We start from the raw sequence: 22997 nt of genomic DNA, 5'->3' as shown, positions 1-22997 counted from the left end.
TTTCTTTTGGTCAATTGCTGCCTCCCCTGTGGGGATGTAAGTCCTCCGAGGGTGGGAGAGCTGACTGTGGTCACTGCTGTGTCCTTAGCTCCCAAAGCACAGCTTACTGAAGAGTGAACCCTGAATATGTGCTCAGAGAATCTTCAGGACCCCTTTAAATTCCTATTCTCGTTCGCATTAGGATTTTGAAAGAATAATTTATGGTTGTCATTTGTCTCCAAACTTCTTCTGACCTAGTCTAACTGATGAGAATAGGGACAAAATAAAAATGAAACGGCAGCCCATTTTTGCTTCCCTTTGATATCTGAGGCTTTATGCGATCCTATCTCGAAGAGGATGTGCAGGAGAGTCATAATTCTAACAGGTAGAAAACATCATTTTTCAAAAACGCATTAAAATGTTTTTCTTCATTACTTCTAATATATAAACCAACATTTTTCTAACCTTCAAATTACTATCTAAAGTAATTTGTAAAGTTCTTTTTAATTAAAAATGAATATTGTTAAATGTGTTAAGGGAAATACACAGTAGAAAGTGATTCTCAAGACATTAAAATTTTATCAATCACAGTCATAGTGGAGCATACTACTTACCAAGCTAAATGATGGGCAATGATTCTGATAAATTGCTAGGAGTTGGCATTAGGTTCCTTTCGCACATTTTCTCCTCTTCTATTTTCTCTGCATATTATAAAACTGAGAGGAAAAAATCCCAAATGAAAAATCTGAGATGTCAATATCCACATTATAGAAAATATTTATTTTCTTTTCAACTGCTTTATGATGATTATTAGACTATTACAAAAAATGAATATGATTTTATCTAAATATTACAAATGACAAAAGTTGTTAGTACTTTGGCCATATGAGTCAAAGAGGAATTCAGATTGGATTACTAATTAGGCGGGTAACTTGGGATGAATTTCTAGATCTTAGCGTTTCCATTTAAAAATTGTAATAATTATAATGGCCAACCCTATAAAGCATCTCTTGGGAATTAATAATTCTAAAAGCCCTTAGAATTATGTGACATTATCGAAAGTGTGGTCATCCTGTTCAGTCTCCCATAAGGGTGGCAGCTAACCTAGCCCTGTTTGATGCTGCACTGTGGTCCCCGCAGCACCCACGAAGGACTTCAAGGGTGAGGCTTGGTGGTGTCTGACCAACCTACCTGCTCTCAGGACACGCCGATGAGTCTGTAGGTTTCTGTATCTTTAGCACAATCAACTGCATGGCTGAAAAACTGATTTCAAAGCCATAAGAAAAAAAAAATTTCTAATGTAATGTTGTCTTTGTTTTATTAGGATACTTTAAAGGGTGCAAACATCATTATAAAAGTATACCACCTATCTGAGAGAGGTGATTTAAAAGTGTGATATTATGAGCTGGATCAGTCATCTGCTATGAGCTTTGAATAAACAGCACAAATGTCCCTCAGAGACTGAAAAATAAATGAAAATCATAGGAAACAAAAAGAAAATAAAGCACTTCCTACAATTTTATAAAAGCATTCTGGGGGTGTATCAGTTAGAAATATTTTGGTTACACATGACAAAGCCAAACTCAAGTGGGCTTAGAGCATAAAAAGGGAAGGCACAGGGGAGACTTCTTTGTTCATATAACTGGAAAGGTCCAAGGTCTGTAGGTTTCAGGTAAGGTTTGATCCAGCAGTTCAACAATATTACCAAGGACTTGCTTTTACCCATATTCTTCCCCATGCCTGAGTGTCACTGTAAGAGTCACTGGTAATTTAAATTTTTTTTCCAGCTTCCATTCTCCATTTCCAATTAGAGCTCAATTTCCTTTTGGAGAATAATTTCTCCCCCACTGTGCTTAATCTTACTAAGAAGGCAATTATTCCAGGCACCTGTCTCGTCTCTGCTGAAACTGAAAGAGACAGATTTCACCTCTCCCTGTGCCCTTCCCTTCCCCAGCCGTAGGGCCATGAGCAGACATATGACTTAAGATCAGTTAGGCAGATGCTCTCTCCTGGAACTTTGCATCTTGACAAAGTTGCACCGGATGGAAGGAACCGGGGCAAGGCCACCTGGAATCTTGTTAATAAGCAACATTCGCTGTGTTCCCCAGCCCTGCAGCATAACCTTTGCTCCTGCCCACTGCCAAGCCCGCTTCTCCATATGGAGTTGATTCGGGGAGCCCTACAAGCACTCCCCTTTGCTCAGTTGCTCGGGTGTTGCTGCTGCTTGACACAGCAAGGAAGCCTTTCTGGGGATGCCCGTGCCGAGGAGAGCCTCCCCACTCCATGTCCCCATGGCACTGTGTGCCATACCTTTTGATATGCCCTTATCAATAAAACATCACACCGATGGTTTCCCAGTCTGTGTTTTCCATTGGACTGAGAGCTTCCTGAGAACGGGATCCATATCCTTAGCCCAGTGTCTGGTCAATATTAGACATTTAGAAAAATCTGTGTTGAATGAGTGAATGAATAGGTGAATGAATCTCTAAAGAGAGAGAACGGACATGCTTGCATTAAACAGTTCTGAAATTTAAGGGAGGATATTATCAAGTACCAATAATGAGAGCTCTTAACAAAGTGTCAAACTGCCATAAGGAATATTTTCAGGCTATTTTATGAGGATTTATTGCACGTTCTTCAAGGATCTATATACCTGTCAGGACTAATCTTGCTTCATCCTTGAAATTTAATCTGAAGGCTTCTTCAGGGGAGAGTGAGCCCTCTCTGACAGGGGATAGACATACTCCATTTTGCCCCTGGAAAGGCCTCTGACGTTTAGGTGCGCGCCTCTTCTTAACTGAAGTAAAGTATCTGGATTCTCCCTGGAACCAAGAACTGGCCAATGACACCACGTGTTTAAAAAGATGCGCTTGGTCGTTCGGGGTGCGTCGCACCGCTGCTCCGGGGGCAGAGGGGTGGCACAGGCTCCTGGCACTCTCACTGAGGCCTGAGGCCCGCACACAGGCTTTGCACACACGCAGGCGTGCGGCCTCCCGCAGGGCTGCGAACGCGGAACCTCCCAGGGGCAGCGGGCTGTGCCCCAGGCCAGGGTGCTGGGCGCAGGGCGGGAGAGGGATCGGATCCAGAGGGTGGGCACGGAAGCAGGGCTGCCCTTCCTCTTTTTCCTCTTCCCCTTCTGCTCCCAAGCGCCCAGGTAAAGCCTTGAAGTGAGGCGAGGAAGGAGCGTGTGTGCACAGAGCAGGGCGCATCGCTGGAGCGAGTGGGGCAAGGAGTGGCCCTCAGGGGCGAGGGCGACACAGGAGCTGGGAGATCGGTGCCAAGCGGGGGGCGGGGTGGAGCGCGCTGACCAAATAGCCAATCAAGTAGCATCATGGAAGCCAGGTTTCTCACTGTCAGACAATGGAGTTAAAAATATAGGGAGGGTGAAAACTGGAAGGAACCTTGCAAATGGGATTGGAATTCAGTGTATCAATCTGAACTCATAGTTCTAAAGATAGATAGGGCATTAGTTTCCTGGGGCTTCTAACATACAACCACAAACTGGGTGGCTTAAAACGGCACCAGTTGATTCTCTCACAGTTCTGAAGGCCAGATGTCTGAACTCGAAGTGTTGGCAAAGCAGTGATCCCTCCTAAAGCTCTAGGGGAGGATCGCTCCCTGCCTCTGCCAGCTTCTGGTGGCTACGGAACCTTGTGTCCTCAACTGGCCACTGGGATGGAAAAGCAAAGAGGACCGAGCTATTTCCTTCCAGCCCTGTTGCAAGGGCTCTCACTGATCCACCCAGGAGGGCAGAGCCTTCATGGCTTAATCACTTCCCAAAGGGCTCCCCTCTTAATATTATCCCATCGGATCTTAGGTTCTGACATGTGCTTTTTGGAGGGACACCAACATTAAAACTACAGCAAGGTCTGAGGATTTGGTGGTAACAACGTGTTAATGTTAATTTCCTCATTTTGGTAGCGTATGATGGTTAGGTAAGAGAAAGTCCTGTTTATAGGAAATTCACACTAAGGTATTTGGGGATAATAGGTCATCAGATTGGCAACTTACTTTCAAATGGTTCAGAGAAAAATACAGTCTCTGGATAGTACTAGCAGATTTTCTGTAAGTTCGTGATTGCATAAAAACACACACAAACCAGGACTGACCTTAAGTCTAGTCGATGGTGGGCAGCAGGATATAATTGGAGGAGCTGCACACTGCCCTCAGCCAGTTTCATGCGTGTTTATCATTCCATTTTGTCCTCACTAGAGTGATTTCCATTATTCTTATAGCACTTTCACACATGTTATCTTTAAACTATGAATTCTATAAAGGCAAGGATCACATCTATTTTACTCACCAGCATTTACCCAATGCCCAGAACGGTCCCTGGGACAAAACAGGCACCCGATAAATATGCACCGATGGATGAATGAACGGAGGCAGGTTGGACTGTAAGCAGCAGCGTGGCCTTTGGAGTTAGCACGGAATGCCACTCCCGTCTCTCTCCTTTCCTGTGTGTGTCCTCTAGGCCACGTTCACCAACTTCTCAGCCTCCCTGAGACAAGAGGCAGAATTTCTAGGTTAGAATCCCGACCCTACTGCTTCCTAGTGGTGTGGTCTTGGGCGAGTTGCTTCAGTTTTCTCACCTAAAAAATGGAAATTATAATATTAATAGTTTGAGTACTTCAAAGGGCTATGTGGCATGTTATAGGTGCTTATTAATTATCTGGGCTTGATTTCCCAGCTCTTTAAAGAGAATACTGCTTGGAAGGTTGTTGTCAGAATGAAAGGACCCTCAATAAATAATGTTGCATGATCACATTTGATACTAATGTCTGTGATCTAAAAACAACCTTAGAAGTAGGGAAAGCATCCGCATTTGCTCAACCCCATCAACTGAGGAATAGGATACCCAAGTTCAACACCAGTAGGGAGCGTCCAACTCAGACACAAACTCTTCTCTTCAGACCCAAGGCTGTGGCTCTTTCCCCCATATCACTAGTTTCCTTACTGATCTAAAAAGGCCCCTGTTCCACTGAAGACATTCTTGGGGAAGATTGCATGATAACCTTTATTCCCTTGATGAAAGACACCTTAAAGCAGTAGTTCTTAAACATTAGTGTGCAACAGAAGCACACGGAAGTTTTGTTAAAACACAATAGCCTCCACCCCCCAGGATTTCTGACTCAGAAGGCTGGGTAGGGCTGGAGAAATTTGAGACCCACTGCCTTAGAGGGAAGTGGTCGACAGCAGCTTAGAAAGCAGGGAAACACTGTTGGCAGCAGACGGAGAAATCTGGGGAAAGCCAGAGGGCAGGAAGGGACAGCGTTAGGGGCCAGGTGGAGATGTAAGGGCTCTGCCAAACGGAAGAAAAAGCACCAGCTCAGACTTTAGCTCAGTCTCTGCCGCTGGCGAATCACCTTCTCTGAGATGAAATGGACCGATTCCTCTAAAAACAGGAACTACCACAACTCAGCCCCTAGGAAATAGATAATTTGAGTAGCCCTATAACTATTTTAAAAATTGAATTGATAATTTTAAAACTTCCAGAAAAATCTCCAGGGCTCAGATAGTGTCACTGGAGAATTCTTTCAACTGTCTAAAGAACACCAAATCTACACAATCTCTTCCAGAACATAGAGGGGAACACTTCCCAATCCATTTTATGAACCCTGACACCAAAACCAAAGGTAGCTTTTAAAACAGAAAGGAAAAAAAAAGAGAAAACTGCAGGCCAATATCTCTCAAAAACGCAGACATAAAAATCCTTAACAAACCATTAGCAAATAGAACTCAGTAATGTATAAAAGGAATGCAGTACCATGGCCGGGGGGGTTCAGTATTTGAAAGCAGTGTAGTCCAGCATACAGACAGGCAGTAGGGGGCGGCCACCAGGGGGCTCCACTGAGCAGTGGGCAAGGCGCTGGGGTAAAGGTGGAGCCAAGTAAATCTGGGGAAGTGAAAAAATCGGACCCTACACCCATGGCTTTTATTTAAACAAAATAAAGCACTGCACACCACACCAATTCGATGACTGCTAGATTGTACACCTAATGCCTGTCAGAGAATGGGGGCCACTGGAAGTGCAGGGACAAACAGGAGAAAAGACGGCTTGAGGCTCTAGGTGCTACACAGGGCAGTCCAAGCAGAAGACCCACATTCCCCAAGGTCGGAGTGATCCCTAGAGTAGGGTCCAGGGGCAGAGAAGAGCAGGAGACCTTCCAGTCAAGCAGTTGGCAGCCAAAACATAAGGAAACCCACTCTGAAAGTTTTGCTTAGGATCTCTGTATTTAACCTTTGAACCACAGCCTCATGAGTTTGTATTTGAATTTGAAAACACTGACCTGGCAACTTTCAACTCTAGCTCCACTAGATAGAGTTGGTGTGGTGTGCAGTGCTTTATTTTGTTTAAATAAAAGCCATGTGTGTAGGATCCGATTTTTTCACTTCCCCAGATTTACTTGGCTCCACCTTCACCGCAGCGCCTTGACCACTGCTCAGTGGCGCCTCCTGGTGGCCGCCTCCCTACTGCCTGTCTGTATGCTGGACTCCACCCAAAGGTGGAGCTAGATATAGCTAATCAAGTTCATCACTACCAAACCCTCTGTCCAGGATTCGTCTCCCACAGTGAAAAGGCTCCCACCTGCCTCTGCCATTCACCAAGGCACTCACCACGCCAGGTCCCAGTGCAAGCTGACAGTGTCCTCCTGTCCTCTGAGCTGAAGCTCCACCCACAGCTCGCTCCTGCCCTGCCTCCAGTGAGTCCTGGGAAGTTGTGCTCCCAGAAGCAGCTCTGAGTCAGTGAGGGGTGCCAGTGTCTCTGGGAGGGACACGTGGGGCTGTTCTGCACAGACTTTGACGTGCCTGTGAATCACGACCCTGGAGCCTGAGGCTCTGCATTTCTAACAAGCTCCCAGGCGATGCGGATCCGGCTGGTCTGGGGACCACACTTTGGCGCCCCTCCCAGTGCTTTCTGTAGTTTCCTCCCAAATAAACTGCCTGCTTTCAAATTCTTGTCAAAAGGTCTGCTTCTGGGGGAAGCATTTTCTCTCTCTCTTCCTTCTCATATCCCATGCTCCTTGTTCTCAGTTTTCACAAAGTCCAACCACTACCTTGCAATGTGAGGCAGGGCGAACACTTCATTTTCTCATCTCCAGAATAAGGGGGTTAGTGTGCCCAGTTTCCCTTCCCACTCTAACAGTCTACATATTTTCTCGTTATTCTAGTGATTATGGAGATTTCCACACTCTTTTCTATCAGCCTTCCTGCTCTGGTGCACGACCTTTTAAAATCAGGCTGACTTCACATGCTGCTCATCTTCAAAAGATGTCTCTAAACACAAATGAAAAATAGAGGCAAAAATCAAACATAATAGCAAAAATCATTGACACCAGAGAGAAATGGAGATAGCAAATGTTCACACATGCAGATGACATTTTTGTTGTGAAAGGGAGAAAGATATCATTCAGAAAAACAGAAGATTAGTAGTTCCAGGCAGAGGCTATTAAAATGAAAATCAATGTGAAACTAACAAAAGATGTGAAACCGTAGTCAAAAGACATCTAAACAGGAGATAATAAAGACAAGAAAACACAACAGTTTATATACTGTGTCTGTTTTTTGAGCAACTGTCTCGAGATGTATATATACGAACACATGTGTTCCCTTCCAGATAACTGTTTTGGAAAGCTACCCTCTTACACCTATGTGCAAACATTTTTGAAATTTCTAAAGTTAAAAAGAAATCAAATATACAAGCATAGACATAATTCAATATTATTACTTGAGTCACCACTTTTTACCCAAAATAATACAACCCAGCCTAAATGCACATCTTATTTATAATTTAATAAACTTCCTAAAATATTAATAAATAAAATCTACTCATGTAATAGTCAGTTATTGCTGCATAACAAACAATCCCCCAAATCACAGTGGCATGCAAAAATAAGTAGTTACATCTCATTCAAGAATCTTCATGTCTGTTGGGTGTTCTGCTTCACGCCATGAGTGTGCGTGTTGGCTGAGAAGCCTCTGCAACATGTGAATTCGGGTACCCAGAAGCTGATAGGCAGCTACTCAGGTGTATAGTCTTCTCATGGCAGAGGTAAGATGTTCCTGAGAACAGAAGCACATGTTGCCTCTAAGGGTGAGATTTGGAACTGATACACTGCTACCTCTCCACATTCCATTCCAAAGCAAGTCACCTGGCCAAGCCCAAGGTCAATAAATGCTTCCCACAGAGTTAGTAGATGGAGTGAATATTTGCTGAAAATCTCATCTATCAATTTCTATATTATGATGACTTGTCAGTACAGAAGATATTAAAAAGGGCTTAAGAACTGTTTAGGCATACAGAAGTGCCAAAGTGATGTGAGTAATAACATTATCATTGAAATAAGTTTATAGCTTTACAAGGGGACCATCTTGGATATGCAAGTTTTAGTTTGTTGGTTGGTTTGTTTGTTTGAAAAAAGTTATTTTTATGCTTTTTATAAAAGTCAAACTTCATGCTTGCTTAACTGCATCCAATTCTTATTTATAGAGGGCCCTATCCACAGGGGGGCTATCTACAGGTGCTCCTGAAAGATACCAAGTGAATGTTTCCTTATTTCTCCTCTTCCATAAAAAATATTTAAAAGAGAAGCAAAATTACCAGACTCTCCATTCTGGTATCTCCTTGCTGGGGCTTGGCAGGCCAGAAGTAGAAGGATGCAAAGGCACCACCAGTTTGTTAGAGTCAGTTAGGTGTCTTGGTAAGCTACCCTGGGCAGTCAGGAGCCCTGGGTTCCAGCCAGGTGGTCCTGGTCCCTTAGCTGCTCCCATCACCGCAGCTTCGTGCTGGACATGTGTGTCACTTCCTCAGGCTTCCAGTTCTCCAGCCATAAACGTGCTCCCTGGTGCAGGCTGCCCTAACGGTGGCACGTCTGTGAATCTGTCGTGAGCTGGACATTTTCTGGTGTCACTGTTTCCCTAATGAGGACTGCTTTATAGTCACTGACTGCAGCTCTAGCAAGTGTAACAACAGCTTTTATAAGCTAAAGGCTGGGTACAAAAACTCTCATTTCATGCTCTAGTTTTTGTTTCCCATAAAGGACAGATTTTCTTGGGATTTCTGTTAGCAACAAGGTGACAGCTTCTAATCTTAACTTTGCTAGATAAAAAGCAAAATGTTACTTTCTCTTATTGGGTGACTCTGATGCATCTACACGCACCAGCCTTTTCTTCTTCATCATCTTTTTTGGGTTTATTTGGCAGATCTTAACAAAATGATCTTTGGCCCCACTATAACATCCTATGAATCAGAAGGTGGATTTTGAACTAGGGCTTGAGTCAACAGCCAGGAGACAAACAAACAAAGCAAAAGTCAAATACTCTAAAATCCTAAAGCTAACGCTTTACATTCTCTGGAAAGCATTTAGTCTCTTACCGGTTCCCTCGCCCAAGTTCTTCAGAGGGATGGGAAGTATACTTATGCACTTAGCAAACACCTGTATCCCCTTAGCCAGTTCTGCCCCAAGAGCTTCCCTGCATCTCAATTGTCGCCAGGGTCCTCAGAGAGAAGTGCTGTGACCATCTTTACCGGTGAGAGACCCGGGCTCTTCCCGGCTGTCCACCCTCCTCGGGACAGTCCTGGGGCGCCCCAGCGGGCACTTAGCTACGACCTCGCAAAGCGCCTGCCACCCAGAGGGACAGGGGTTCGCGGCCCGGGCAGGTGGCAGCGGCGACCTTTGGAGCGGGCGGGCCAGGTGGGCGGGCCGGGCAGGCCCGGGCGCCGCGGGCCTGGGGCTTCTTCGCACTGTCGCCCGGGCCATGGAGCGGCGGGCACCCGGCGAGGTGCAGATGAGCCAGGCGGTGCAGCCGGCGCACGCCAACGCCCGCGGCGAGCTGAGCGCGGGGCAGCTGCTCAAGTGGATCGACATCACCGCCTGCCTGGCGGGTAGGCGCGGCGGGCCGCGGGCCCGGCGGGGGGTCGGGGGTGCGGGCGCAGAGGTGTCTGAGAGCTGGCTCGGGGCTGGGCTGGGGCGTGGAGACGCGGGAGCCGGATCGGATCGGTGCAGGAGAGAGAGGGAGGCGAGAACGACGTTCCTGTTCTCACGGTGCGGCCAGGGACCGTGATGACGGTGCTAGCTCGCCTGACACTGGGAGTGACCCAAACCGGTGGTTCTCAAGTTTTTTGGTCTTAGGTCCCCTTCATCCCATTAAATTAGCTAGGACCCCAGAGAGCTTTTGTTTATGTAGGTTACTTATATCCATATTTACCATATTCGAAAAGTTAAAATTTTTAATTCATTTAAAAAGAAGAAACCCATTACATGTTAACATAATGTATGTTTATTAAAAATAACTGCATTTTCAACAATAATAAAAGTGTACTTAGAGGAGTGGTAATAGTTTGCATGTTTGCCAGTCTCCCTAATGTCTGCTTTAGTGGAAGGTTGCTCACTTCTCGTATCTGCTTCTGCATCCAATTTGTTGTTACCACGCCCTTATGTAGTCTCTGGGAGACTCCGCTGTGTTCTTGTGAGACAGCAAATGAAGAGGAAAAATGGAAAAAACAAACAAACAAACAAACAAAAAAACCCAAACAAACAAACAAACAAAAAACTTGCCATGGACTGAATTGTGCCCTCTTGCAATTCATATGTTGAAGCTCTAACCCCCAGTGTGGCTGAATTTGGAGTAAGGAAGTAATTCAGGTTAAATGAAGTCATAAGGGTGGAGTCCCCGTAGGATTAATGTCCCTATAAGAAGAGACACCAGACAGCTTGATCTCTCTGCGACGAGAGGCCACAGCACGAAGGCAGCCATCTGCAGGCCAGGAAGAGCGCCCTCCCTAGGACCTAAATTGACAGGCACTTTGGTCTTGGACTTCCCAAACTCTAGAACTGTAAAAAATACATTTCTGTTGTTTAAGCCACCCAGTCTACGGTATTTCGTTATGGCAGCCCAAGCAGACAAAGGCAACATCTTAGCATTAATGTGAAAATAGTTTTCACCTCAGGATCTCTCCCACACCACTGAGAACCTGACTTGGACTTATCTCTAGGGATGGAGACTCTGCTTTTGAAAACAGCAGGTTAGGATGTAAATGATTTTCTAACTGAAAGGCCAGGCGGGGCCGTATTTTTGAGAAGTAGGTCCCCTAGGCCTCTTGCCTACTTCTCCCATCTTCAGATCGGTGATAAATACAACCTCTGGTAGCAGCAAACCCACCATCCCTCACTTCTGCAAAACTGCTTTTGGCTTCCCTTTCTCCATCCTGCCTCCCTGGGATCTGTTCTTTGTACAGAGGTCACAGCGAACTTTAAATACATAAATTACATCACACCACTCCCTAGCTTAGAACCCCTAAGTGGCTTCCCATCGTACTTTAACTAAAATCCAAACCCTTTACTGTACTTTATAGATGCTACTTAGAGTTGGAAACTCATATTCTCTGAGGGGCTAGCCAGGTAACCATACAATGTGAGATGAGTCCAAGCCCAGCTTAGGACATCAGTGAGTGGCGGTTACCTGGTGAGCTGTAGGGTGCCCTACCAGAGGACATTAACATTACCAAAAAGTACAACATCATGCTGCTCAGGCAACATTGTACAATGTGCCAGGCCACAGACATGGTTCCTGTCTCCCCTGCACTGTGTTTGGTCCCACTTTCTTCCTGGTTCATATGCTCTGGCAGTACCAGACTTCTGATACATCCCAGAACATGCCCAGCTCTCCTCTGCTCAGGACCCTTGCACCTGCTCCTCTTTTTGCTTTTATACTCTTTCCTAGGCCCTTGGCATGCATGACATCTCAGCTTAAATGCCATTTCCTCAGAGAAGTCTTTCCTGACCACCTGTTTACATCTGCACACTTTCACCATTTTTCTTGCAATATTCTTTCCAACCTCCTTCATACCACTTAGCACAATCTGGAATTATTTAGTATTTTGTATGTTAATCTGTTCACTTCTTTATTTTCTGTCTTGACCAATTAGTATGTAAGCTAAAGCTAGTTTTCCAGAGCCTAGTAAGTACTGAATAAAAATCTCTTGATTATATGAATGGGTGGGTGGATACGGATGGATGGGTCCAGAATTTGGAATCTCATTTCCCAAAGGAAGCCAGACTTTGCATAAGACACTTCATCAACTTGGCAAGTGTACATTTGAAAGTAAAATACATTATGATAAAATATTAGATCTGGAAGGGGCTTTAAAGATCATGTATCCCAGGACCCCTGTTTTACAGATGGCAAATGTAAAGTTGAGCCTTAGATTATTATGGAAGCCTGCTCTTCTCGAGTGTTAATAGAGTTTCTAATCCCCTGTGTCTTAACCACCTGCAATGTTATAATTATAGTAATTATTATTCAGTTATATATTTGAATCCAATCCATTTATTTGTTTTCTGTTGATAGATCTATTTAGTTTCTGTCTTAGTCTTTTAGCAGGATTTGACGTTGGTTATAACATAATAATGGAAACACGAATATAAAATTAATACACATGTAGGAAATAGAAACCACTGATGTTGCTAATAATAATGATGCCCATTTCCAAGGCAACTGAATGCATTATGAGCCTATTTGAGTGAGTTTTAAAGTTACCTTGCTGAGTGCCTCTGATCTGTGATGGAGAAACAGTTGCCCTCCTGCAGTTGTCCTAAAAATTTCTATGGTTTGACATCTTTGGAAACTCAGGTAGACCATAGAGAGATCCAACTGACAATCAATTACTCTGTACCTTAATAGTTATATTACCATTAGTAATATAATAACTAATTAGCAATATTAATATTACTAATATTAAAGACATATTTATGGTAAAGCCAGTTTGGGAAACATAGATAATGCCTGTGTTAAACACCCAATGGTGAAAAGAGCCACCACATCAGCAAGGGACATTCTTTAGCCAAGGTGTAACTGAATCTGTGGAGTAACACAAAACTGGTTTTTCTGGCATTTTCTCAACTAGAGTTTTTGTAGACCAGCACTTGTGTATAGCCACATTGCTATGATAAATAATGACCCCAGTCATGGCTCAAAGGCATTGCTATGGCCCTTAGGCACTGCTAGATTCCAAAATGTCTTCTCAATATTTAAATAAAGATTGAATATTCTCACTATCATTTTGGCTTTTAACCTTATTTCTGTCAGCGGCTCCATTGTTTTTCAACTCCCTTAAGCCTAAAGGCTTGAAGTCATGTGAGTCATTCTCTACTCCACGCGTCCATTTCTTAGTTTGAAATACCTCCACTGAACATTTTCCTCTCTATTTTATTTGTGAATCTTTTCAAGGTTTACTCTCTCCGGAGTGGCACCTGCCTCATCCAGTTATACAAACCAAAAAGTCATTCCGACACCTCTCTCTACCTTGCTTCCCCCTCCACGTGCTCAATCCATGCCCACATCCTATCAAGGTTATCTCCTAAAGGAATCTCTCAAATCCAACCGCTTTGCTGTGCCTCCAGTGCCACCATCTATACTTCCAAACTGCCATCATCTTTCATGTGGACTTCAGCAGTGGTTTCCAAACTGGTCTTCTCCATTTATTCTGGTCTCCTCTCCACACTGCATCTAAAGTACCTTTTCAAGGTGCTAATCTGACCGTGTCACATGTTTTGTTCATTTTCTTCCATTGTCTTCTTTATCAAGGGCTATAAGGGCTCATTTTTGCACATTCGAGTATCTCCTATTAGGAAAAAATCTTCCACAGATAACGACTATAAACTCTGGACAAAACATTTTAAAAAGCAACTTAAAAAAACTGAAAAGTGAACAAAAGTAGGCTTAGAACACTTGGAATAAACCCTTGAAAGAATAGAATGGTACTGGCTGACTTCTACTTTTTTTTTTCCTTAAACAACTTAAGCCTGAAAGAAAAGTCCAGTCTGCTCTCAGCTATATTTGTGACAGAAAACCCACAGGCTTGCTGGTCTGAAAAGCCAAAGGACAGGGTTTGGGGGGAAAACACAGCTACTGTAATGTGAACAGGAAAATTTTCAGAAAGGAAAGAGCCAGAGGGGCAGAGCCCTAAAATCTATCTATAATTTTTGCCTGGATCTCTGGCAAACCTTGAATCATGTACACACATAGGACAGACTCCAAACCTCCTAGCTAAGGCCAAAAGAACTGAAAAGAGCTGAGCCCACCTCTAGGGAGACAGAGTTTTATAGTTTGCATTTAGTCAAGTTAACAGCCTGCTTAAAAAACAAATACAAAAACAGAACAAAACAAAAAACCCAATACTGACAGAGAGGCTGGCATAGCACAGGTGCTCAATCAGTATTCGTTGGAAGAAGGAATGAATGAAGGTTAACACTATTTTTATCCGTCATCATTTCATTCCTGGTTATAACTTAGCTAGCCTACTACCGTTTTTCAGCTTCTCTGAGTTCCGCCAGAAAACCAGAAACAGCTTTAGTGTTTTCTACTTTTATTGACATACCATATAAAGGACAATCACAATCAAGAACCAGAACAAACCAGGCCTGTTGAGTTCATATCTGACACACTTGTGAAAAAAAGTCATAATACAAGTAAAAGCTGTGGATACTGTGTTGGTTCCTCCATATTTATATTTATATTTTATTTTATTTTATTTTATTTAGTTTGGTGACCATTGAAATCTATGGTGTAAACCATGCCTATTGAGCCCCTGAAACCCATATTCAGCCAATTCCTTCTCTGGCAGAGTTCCCTGGTTGGTCTTCTATACTCTTTCCTGAAAGTCCCTATTGCTTCTATAGTCAAAATCACTATTTGGAACTCTGTGTTTAATCATTCTAAGCCTAAATTTTCTCATTTATAAAATGGAACTAATAATAGTACCAACCTCATGTAATTGACATGCATAAATTCTTAGCTCAGTGCCTGGTCAATAATAAATGCTTAATAAATGTAATTGTTATTATGATTTTGTTTCTTCTTGATCCCTCATGCTATCTGGTATGGTGCTGTATACACATAGTAGATACCCGAAATCTGTAATACAAATTTAATCTTTTATTGGTTACTGCATTTTAGTTATCATGTAAGTCCTTCAAAATTGATAACTCATATTGGTGTACATAAAAAAGCTTTATCAATAAGAACATTTTAATGACCTCAATATCCCATTCAGTCATGTTGAGTAACTGGAATTAGTGTTTATTAGGAACATTTATTAGGAATGTTTACTAGGCAAAGTTTTACACCATATATTTGCAAGATTTCAGTAGTTCTCTGGAAAACTTAAGCTCTAAAAGGGCTCTGACTATGGCTGGATCTTTAACTGCTGTTGTATAGATTGCTTAACAGATAGGACTGATTCCATTCAGTGTCTGGAAGTCAGCAAGAGCGTAACAAATGTTTGGTACACTGCATTACATTGAGCCCATCCCGAACATTTCTAGAGCCTGATGCTTCTAAGTTCCTTTCCTTTCACTGAGCTTTAGGGCTGGAAAGCCCATCCTTCCCCCTGCGTCGCTCATGCACAGAGTTCCGGTTAGTGGTCTGGTAACACAGTTCATATTATGAGCATATTTGGAAGAACATTCACTTCCAACTAGTAGAATTGGAATGTCCAATTTTCTGCAGAATTAGATCAGAGGGAGGAACGTGTATAATTTCTTGCCCTCTGGAGTATTTTCTCACCTCTCACGGCCTGGGACGGAGTATCAATTAATATTTATTACAGTTATAATAATCCACTGTAGACAAGGAATACAAATTCAGCATAATTCCCTGTCTCTTTCTTCTTCATAATGTGGCACCAGGAATGAAGTGTCCAAAATAAAAATGGGGTTAGAAGTTCTTAAAGCCAATGTAAATTCTGATATTTTTATATAAAGCAAAACCAACAATCAAAAAAGAATTCCGGACAAATTAAGTGCAGACATAGAACATGGAAATAACCACGGTCCTTCTTAATCTCTCTCCACCCTTCTCAATACTCTCCTTCTCCAACATAATTAATCCATAGTGAATTTGGTGTCAATTTGGTAATCATAAACAATAAATATTGACTAAATGCCTCCTGTGTGCCTGTCTCTCTTTCCCTGATGCCAGGAAGATCCTCTTTGATTTGGAATATAATCTCAGGGTTTGCCACAATGCTCAGTGCTTACAGTGCTTAAACGATTTAACTATTAACATATTCTGCCACTGGTTAAGTGCGAAAGTGGATACAGCTGTGATGCTTCAGTTTTAAAACAAAAGAAGGGCCAGGCATGGTGGCTCACACCTGTAATCCTAGCACATTGGGAGGGCAAGGTGGGAGGATTGCTTGCAGGAGTTCGAGACCAGCCTGAGCAAGAGGGAGACCACATCTCTTCAAAAAATAGAAAAATCAGGCACGTTTGGCAGTGCGCGCCCGTAGTCCCAGTTACCCAGGAGGCTGAAACAGGAGGATCGCTTGAGCCCGGGAGTTTGAGGTTGCTGTGAGCTATGATGATGCCATGGCATCTACCCCGGGCAACATGAGACACTGTCTCAAAAAAAAAAAAAAAAATATGAAGAAGAAGAAGGGTAGTACCGGAAAAGCTGTTTACAATCAGCACCAACTTACTAAAATTGCTATTTAAATAGTTATATGTGCTGGGTATTGGTATTGAATTTCAAAAGACTGTGTAAGTTAAAATTTAGGAGAGAGCATGGTTACCAGTAGAAACATAACTTACAGGGCAAAGAAACTCTTATCCAGCCAGATGCTCCAAAAGGTGTGGGCGCAGGAGTGCTGTCATGAATGAAAGGATGAGTTACTGAAATAAATCCACTTACATTGTACTCCTTTCCCCTAAGCCTGAAATATTCAAGCATAACTACTAACACAGCATATTTTCACTTATTTTTTTGAAGCTGAAAAACATGCTGGAGTCTCCTGTGTTACGGCCTCTATGGATGACATACAGTTTGAGGAGACAGCTAGGTAAGCGCATTGCACCATTGCTCCTTTCTCCTGGCTTTCTCGGCTCATTTGCGACATGTATTTGTGGCATCTGAGCTTACTTATTTGGAGTCAGTGATCCCGTTTGTTAATAAAATAACGTTTGATCCAGTATAAATAAGTTAAAAAACCATAAGGCCTGCTTTTAGTAAACATTTTAAGTGTAAATTTTTGTAGTCTCAATTTTGCATAGAAATAGCTCTCAGTGTTAGATGCATTGTGGTATAAGGCATAGCAGGCTTTCTATAAACTAATTCTCAATGTCTCCTTCCTCTACTAGAAGAATACTTACTGATAATAAGTATCTCTGTGATGGTGAATTTCATCATTAGGTTGTTGGGTAAACACTAATTCATCTGAGTAGAAAGAGTAAATTATGAAACACATATTATGTGTGGGAGCACTTATGTACTTTATCATCTCTTATTGTAGAAAATAAGATATATTCAAGATATATTAATACGAACATTTCAAACATACAGAAAAGTGGAGAGAATTATACAGTATATCCCAAGGACCCATCACCTAGTTACAACAATAATCAACTCAAGACATTCTTGTTTTATCAATACCCCTCTATACTCCCCCAGCATACCTAGATTATTTTGAAGAAAATCCCAGGCATCATCTGTAAATATTTCTGTATATATAGTTGCATTGCTTAATGACAGGGATACATTCTGAGAAATGCCTCAATAGGTGAGTTCATCATTGTGTGAACACCATAGAGTGTGTTCATGCAAACCTAGATGGTACAGCCTACTACATATCTAGGCTATACGGTATAGCCTATGGCTGCCAGGCTGCAAACCTGTGCAGCATGTGACTATACTGAGTACCGCAGGCAATTGTAACACAATGATAAGTATTTAGGTATCTAAACATATCTAAATATAGAAAAGGTACAGTAAAAATATGGTATAAAAGATAAAAAATGGTACACCTGTATAGGGCACTTAGCATAAACGGAGCTTGCAGGACTGGAAGTTGCTCTGGGTGAGTCAGTGAGTGAGTGGTGAGTGTGAAGGCCTAGGGCATTACTGCACACTACTGTAGACTTTATAGCATTGTGCACTTAGGCTACACTAAATTTATTAAAAATATATTTTTCTTTCTTCAATAATGAATTAACCTTAGCTTACCATAAATTTTTACTTCATAAAATTTTTTATTTTTCTAAACTTTTTGATTCTTTTATTACACTTAGTCTAAAACACACAGTGTACAACTGTACAAAAATATTTTTTCTTTATATTCTCACCTTATCTTATAATCATTTTTCTATATTAAAAATTTTTATTTTTAGTTTTTTAAACTTTTTTATTAAAAACTAGGACACAAACACATACTTTAGTCTAAACCTACACAGGGTCAAGATGATCAATATCACTGTCTTCCACCTCCACATCTTGTCCCACTGGAAAGTCTTCAGGCGTTTATTGAATTAGGATCTAATATAGTTGATATGTCTCTTAAGTGTCTTTTAATATGTAATTTCCCCTTCCTTCTTTTATCTTGAAATTTATTTTTTAAAGAAACCCAGTCATTTGTCTTACAGAATTTACTACATTTTGTATTTGCTTATTGTATCCCTGCTTAACATGTTCTCCTGTCCTTTGTATTTTTTGTAATCTGATAGTTATATCTAAAAATTGGTTTGATGACGTTTCCATACTTTGGTGAAAATACCTCATATCAAGAGCACATAATATCTAATAATCATAGCCTAGGACCATTATATCATTAGATATTGGTAAAGTGGTAATATGTTAATGCTATCATTTCTTCTTCATTTATTTTCTGAAAAATGTCTGTAAAGAGAAGTTCTCATTAATGATTTTGTTAACCTGAGGTAAAGTTTATCCAGGAAAGACAGGAATAATTCTTTCCCTTTATTTACTATCATTATGAAACCATAGATTTTAATATACTTGATGTATTTCAATTCACTGATATTATTATTCTTACAGGTGTTCAAACTGCCCCATCTTTAAGCAGTGAAGTCTCTTCATTTTGATTCCCAAGTCCTTTGGACATAAGCCCTAAATCCACCATCTTTACTACTCTTTTACCTTCTGGTATAAGATGTTTTAGTTTCATCTTTTACAATTCCTCACCCAAACTTAGAATCCATTATTTCTCCAAGGAGTCCTTATTCCTTCCAGTAGAAATGATAAATAGAGATCACAATCTGGACAGGAAAGGGGCTCATTGATGTTGGGATGGTCATTATTTCTAGGCTTTTTCAGTGGATGGAATTAGGAATTATGTATTTTTAAAGAGTTTATACTAATAAACTGTAATAATTTAGGATTACATAGTTTTACTTAATTTCTTTGATTTTATGTTTATATCTCTTTGGTTTTTAATTTTATGCTGAATATTCTGATACTTAAAGACATGAACTTATTTGATTTAAATTAATATGTATATACATATATGTACCTATTATTAGTTTCAGAATAACCATACTGATATTATAACTAACATAATTATAGAAAGTAGTTTGAGAATTTCTTTGCAATTTCTTTCTTTCTTGAACTATATCTCATCACGTATGGTCAACTCACTGTATTTTGAAGTCACTTGAAATAATCCTCCTCCATGTGGTTAAGTTACCACCTCCACACGTAGTTAAGTGCTTTTGTTTAATTTGCTTTTTTTATTTTATAAGGATTCATTTTTATTTTAATTTAATTTTGTTTTACAATTTAAAATATCTGCAGGTTGCAGAGTCAAATCTGGAAAATAGACATATTTGAGTCTGGAAAAATTGTCTCTTATCTAGCTTCTATCCAGGACTCTCCCTCTCTCTCTAAGTAACCATTTTATTTATTTTATGGCTTATCCTTCTATTTTTTAAATGAAGGAAATACATATAGTCACATCCTTTTAAAAACAACACACTGTATATATTTAATATTATATCTAGAAACTCACTCCCTACAAATGCACAATTATGCACTGCTTAACAACATTTTAGTCAATGATGGTGGTCCCATAAGATTATAATACCAAATTTTTACTGTACCTTTTCTACGTTTAGATATGTTTAGATGCACAAATACTCACCATTGTGTTACAATTGCCTGCAGCATTCAGTACAGTAACATGCTGTGCAGGTTTGTAGCCTAGCAATAGGCCATACTATAGAGCCTAGACGTGTAGTAGGCTATATCATCTAGGTTTGTGTTAAGTACACTCTATGATGTACTTAACAATGAACAACAATGAAATCACCTAATGAAGCATTTCTCAGAACATATACCTGTCATTAAGTTGTGCATGACCGTAAATAGATATTCACCATTTCTTTTAATAGCTACATAGTAGTCCATTGTGTAGATGCCCAAGTTTATTTAATAGGTTCTTTATTGATATGAACATTTGGATTGTTTCCAGTCTTGTGCTATTACAAATAATATTTCAATATGGAGCCTTGTGTAGATGTGTGTTCATATTTTTGCCAGTATATTTTTGGGATAGATTCCTAGATAGGATTGCTGAGTCAAAGAGTAAATGCATAAGTCATTTTATTAGACATTGCCAAATTCCTCTCCAAAGGGGTTGTTATGTGGGTTTTATCAGTTTTTAAACTAGTAAAATAAGACTAAGGATTAATAAAACTGCGCAAGAAATATAAATTTGTTCAGATTTCTAATACAGGAATTAATTGCTTAAATAAATATACATATGTATGTATATATTAAACTCCTTCCTTCCAGTTTTTCTGCCTGAAATGCTACAGATTATGACAGATATATAGAGTAACAATATATACACAAAGGCATTAAACAGATGTGGCTATTCTTCTAGGTAAACTCAATTGATTCATCTAGTAGACTGTCTTTAATATATCTGGACAAGCCTCTCGACTGTGATTAAAATAGTATTAATTGCTATTCTTTATTAGGAGCCTGAGTAGGGTAGTTTTTTCAAGGCTTTGGAGCCAGATAAGACCAGGGTTTGAACACTGGCCCTGCCAGTTGCTGCCTATATCACCTTCTAAGCCCATTTCCTGATGGGAATGATAATGCCTACCTCACACGATTATTGCTCAACAAACGACATGTTGTTAGATTATGATAGAAAGCATTTAGCATAGTGCTTATTCATACACAGCATTCACTAAAGAGTAGTCACTGTTATTAGTATGACCACACTGAGAAACAGTTCTTCATTTAATTAATGACAAGGATTTTTATTGTTAACGGATCATCAATAATTCTTTTGTAATCTTTTGGACTTGATCATTTACATCCTTGTAGGCCAAACAAAGACTGGTCTTCTTGAAGTCAGCAACCTGGTCTTGTTCATCACTGTATCTGTAGACCTTAGCTTAGTGCCACGGCTAGTCATAACTCAGGGGATGCTTCTTAAATGTGTGAGTTAGAAAAATAAATGATTCTTTTAGGAAGTTTGAATACGTAGAAGAGAAAAAAGGCTTGAGATGGAATAGGTTTGAAAGAAAGACTTTTAGAAAGAAGAAGCCTTGAGTATTTTCACAGACTGACAGGGAAGGGACAGAGAAGGAAGGTATGGCAGGGGACAGAGCTGATCAGTACAGCCGATGGTAGAGGAGGAAAGGGCAACAGGAGGGTGGGACCAAGGACACAGTAAAGAAAGAGGTCAGGTCTTGAAGAGATCTACCTTCCCCTGAAACGGGAGTGAGGAGAATGCTGAGAATGTAGTTCAGCTTTGAAGTTAACAGAGAAAAATTGAGCTGGGTTATGTTGGGTAGATTAACCTTCTGCTAAGGTGAAGGGATTGGAGATGACTGAAGGGCCCCCACACAAAAGTTTTGGAACAACTTTGGGTTACGTGATCAAAGTTCCAGTGACAGTGGGAAGTGAATAGATCGTCTAGCAGCCCTGAGGGCCCATGTAAACCTAGTGAAGCTGACCGATTTGCTTGCTTGCTTATTTGTTTATCCATTTATTTGTAAGCTAACATTTAAAAATAAGTATCCATTGCATAGATTTGCTGGTGTATTTGTCTTAACTTCCCTAGGAGAAAACGGCTGCTATATAGTTAAAGTGTCTGTTGCAGATTTGGAGTCACGTTGCACACTATCTTTGCAAAAACTCTTTTCTGTTTGAATAGAGGTAGTCAGCTGGCATCACAAGTGTGGTTTACAATGATCAGCATTTGGTTTTAAGCACTTTTCCTGTTATCATTAACCCAATTTTTCTTGCATGAACATTATCAGTATGATAAGATGGAACTGCTTTATGGCACATACATTTAAGTAAATCTTTAAGTCTGGAATGGAATGTGCTAGGATTACTGAGTTTGGTTTTTGTTGTTGTTGTTGTTGTTTTGTTTTGTTTTTTTAACCAGAGTTGGACAAGTTATAACCATCAAAGCAAAAGTCACTAGAGCATTCAGCACAAGCATGGAGGTAAGAAGCATCCTTTCCTTACTTCTGCCCATTGGTGCTCATTTTCTCATTGTACACAGAGGGCAGAGGAGGTCTAGAATGATATTTGGAATTAATGAGATTCTGAATTTCAAAAAGCCCTTCAATCTGTAGTCAGACTCATGGTAAATAATAAGGAGCCAGCATTTCCTAGTCAACCCTGCTACTAAAATTCAATATGATACAAAGCACTATTTTTACATAGAAGGATGCACAGAAAGTCAACATACAAGGGAGAAGGGCGCTCTCTTGGTTCTTTGCAAGATGCAGACTTTATTTCTTAATTATTCTGACTTTACTATTATTCTAACTCTACTGTTCTTCCTCTCCTCACCCCCAGTGGAAACTAGCCCCATGATTAACCAATTTTTGAAAGGTGGAATACTGGACTTTAGGAAGATAGTAAGTTTAGATGATTTTTCTTCTGCATCCACTTGTTTTTCTTTCCTTTACCCTTGCAAAGGCAACATTCTCAGGGGCTTCTGAAGTCTCCATCCAGGGTAAATTAGCAGGAAAGGAGTTGCGGGATCTCAAATGGCAACTTCTAGGGTGGTCAGTAGCAGTCCCTTTGATCTGTGGGCACAAAGACATGGTGGAACTTGCATTAGTTTTCTGGGGCTGCCGCAAAGTACCACAGCCTGGGTGGCTCAAACAGAACTGTATTGTCTCACAGTTCTGGGGCCAGAAGTCCTGCATCAAGGTGTCGGCAGGACTGGTCTCTCGTGAGGGCTGTGAGGGGGA

General features: G+C 40.9%; 1 protein-coding gene across 1 annotated transcript in view; it reads left to right on the top strand.

The window, feature by feature from the left end:
* Positions 1–9671: 9671 nt before the first annotated feature.
* ACOT12 (acyl-CoA thioesterase 12) overlaps positions 9672–22997 on the top strand; it is a 47020-nt gene continuing 33694 nt past the window's right edge. The window contains exons 1-3 of the mRNA XM_069492198.1: positions 9672–9865; positions 16750–16819; positions 22178–22238. Of these exons, the coding sequence (XP_069348299.1) occupies positions 9739–9865; positions 16750–16819; positions 22178–22238 (258 nt within the window). The 5' untranslated portion in view covers positions 9672–9738. The remainder of the gene's footprint in view (positions 9866–16749; positions 16820–22177; positions 22239–22997) is intronic.

The sequence above is a fragment of the Eulemur rufifrons genome, chromosome 17 (assembly GCF_041146395.1).
Source record: "Eulemur rufifrons isolate Redbay chromosome 17, OSU_ERuf_1, whole genome shotgun sequence".
Lineage (NCBI taxonomy): Eukaryota > Metazoa > Chordata > Mammalia > Primates > Lemuridae > Eulemur > Eulemur rufifrons.
This window is presented reverse-complemented; position numbering and strand designations above follow the sequence as displayed.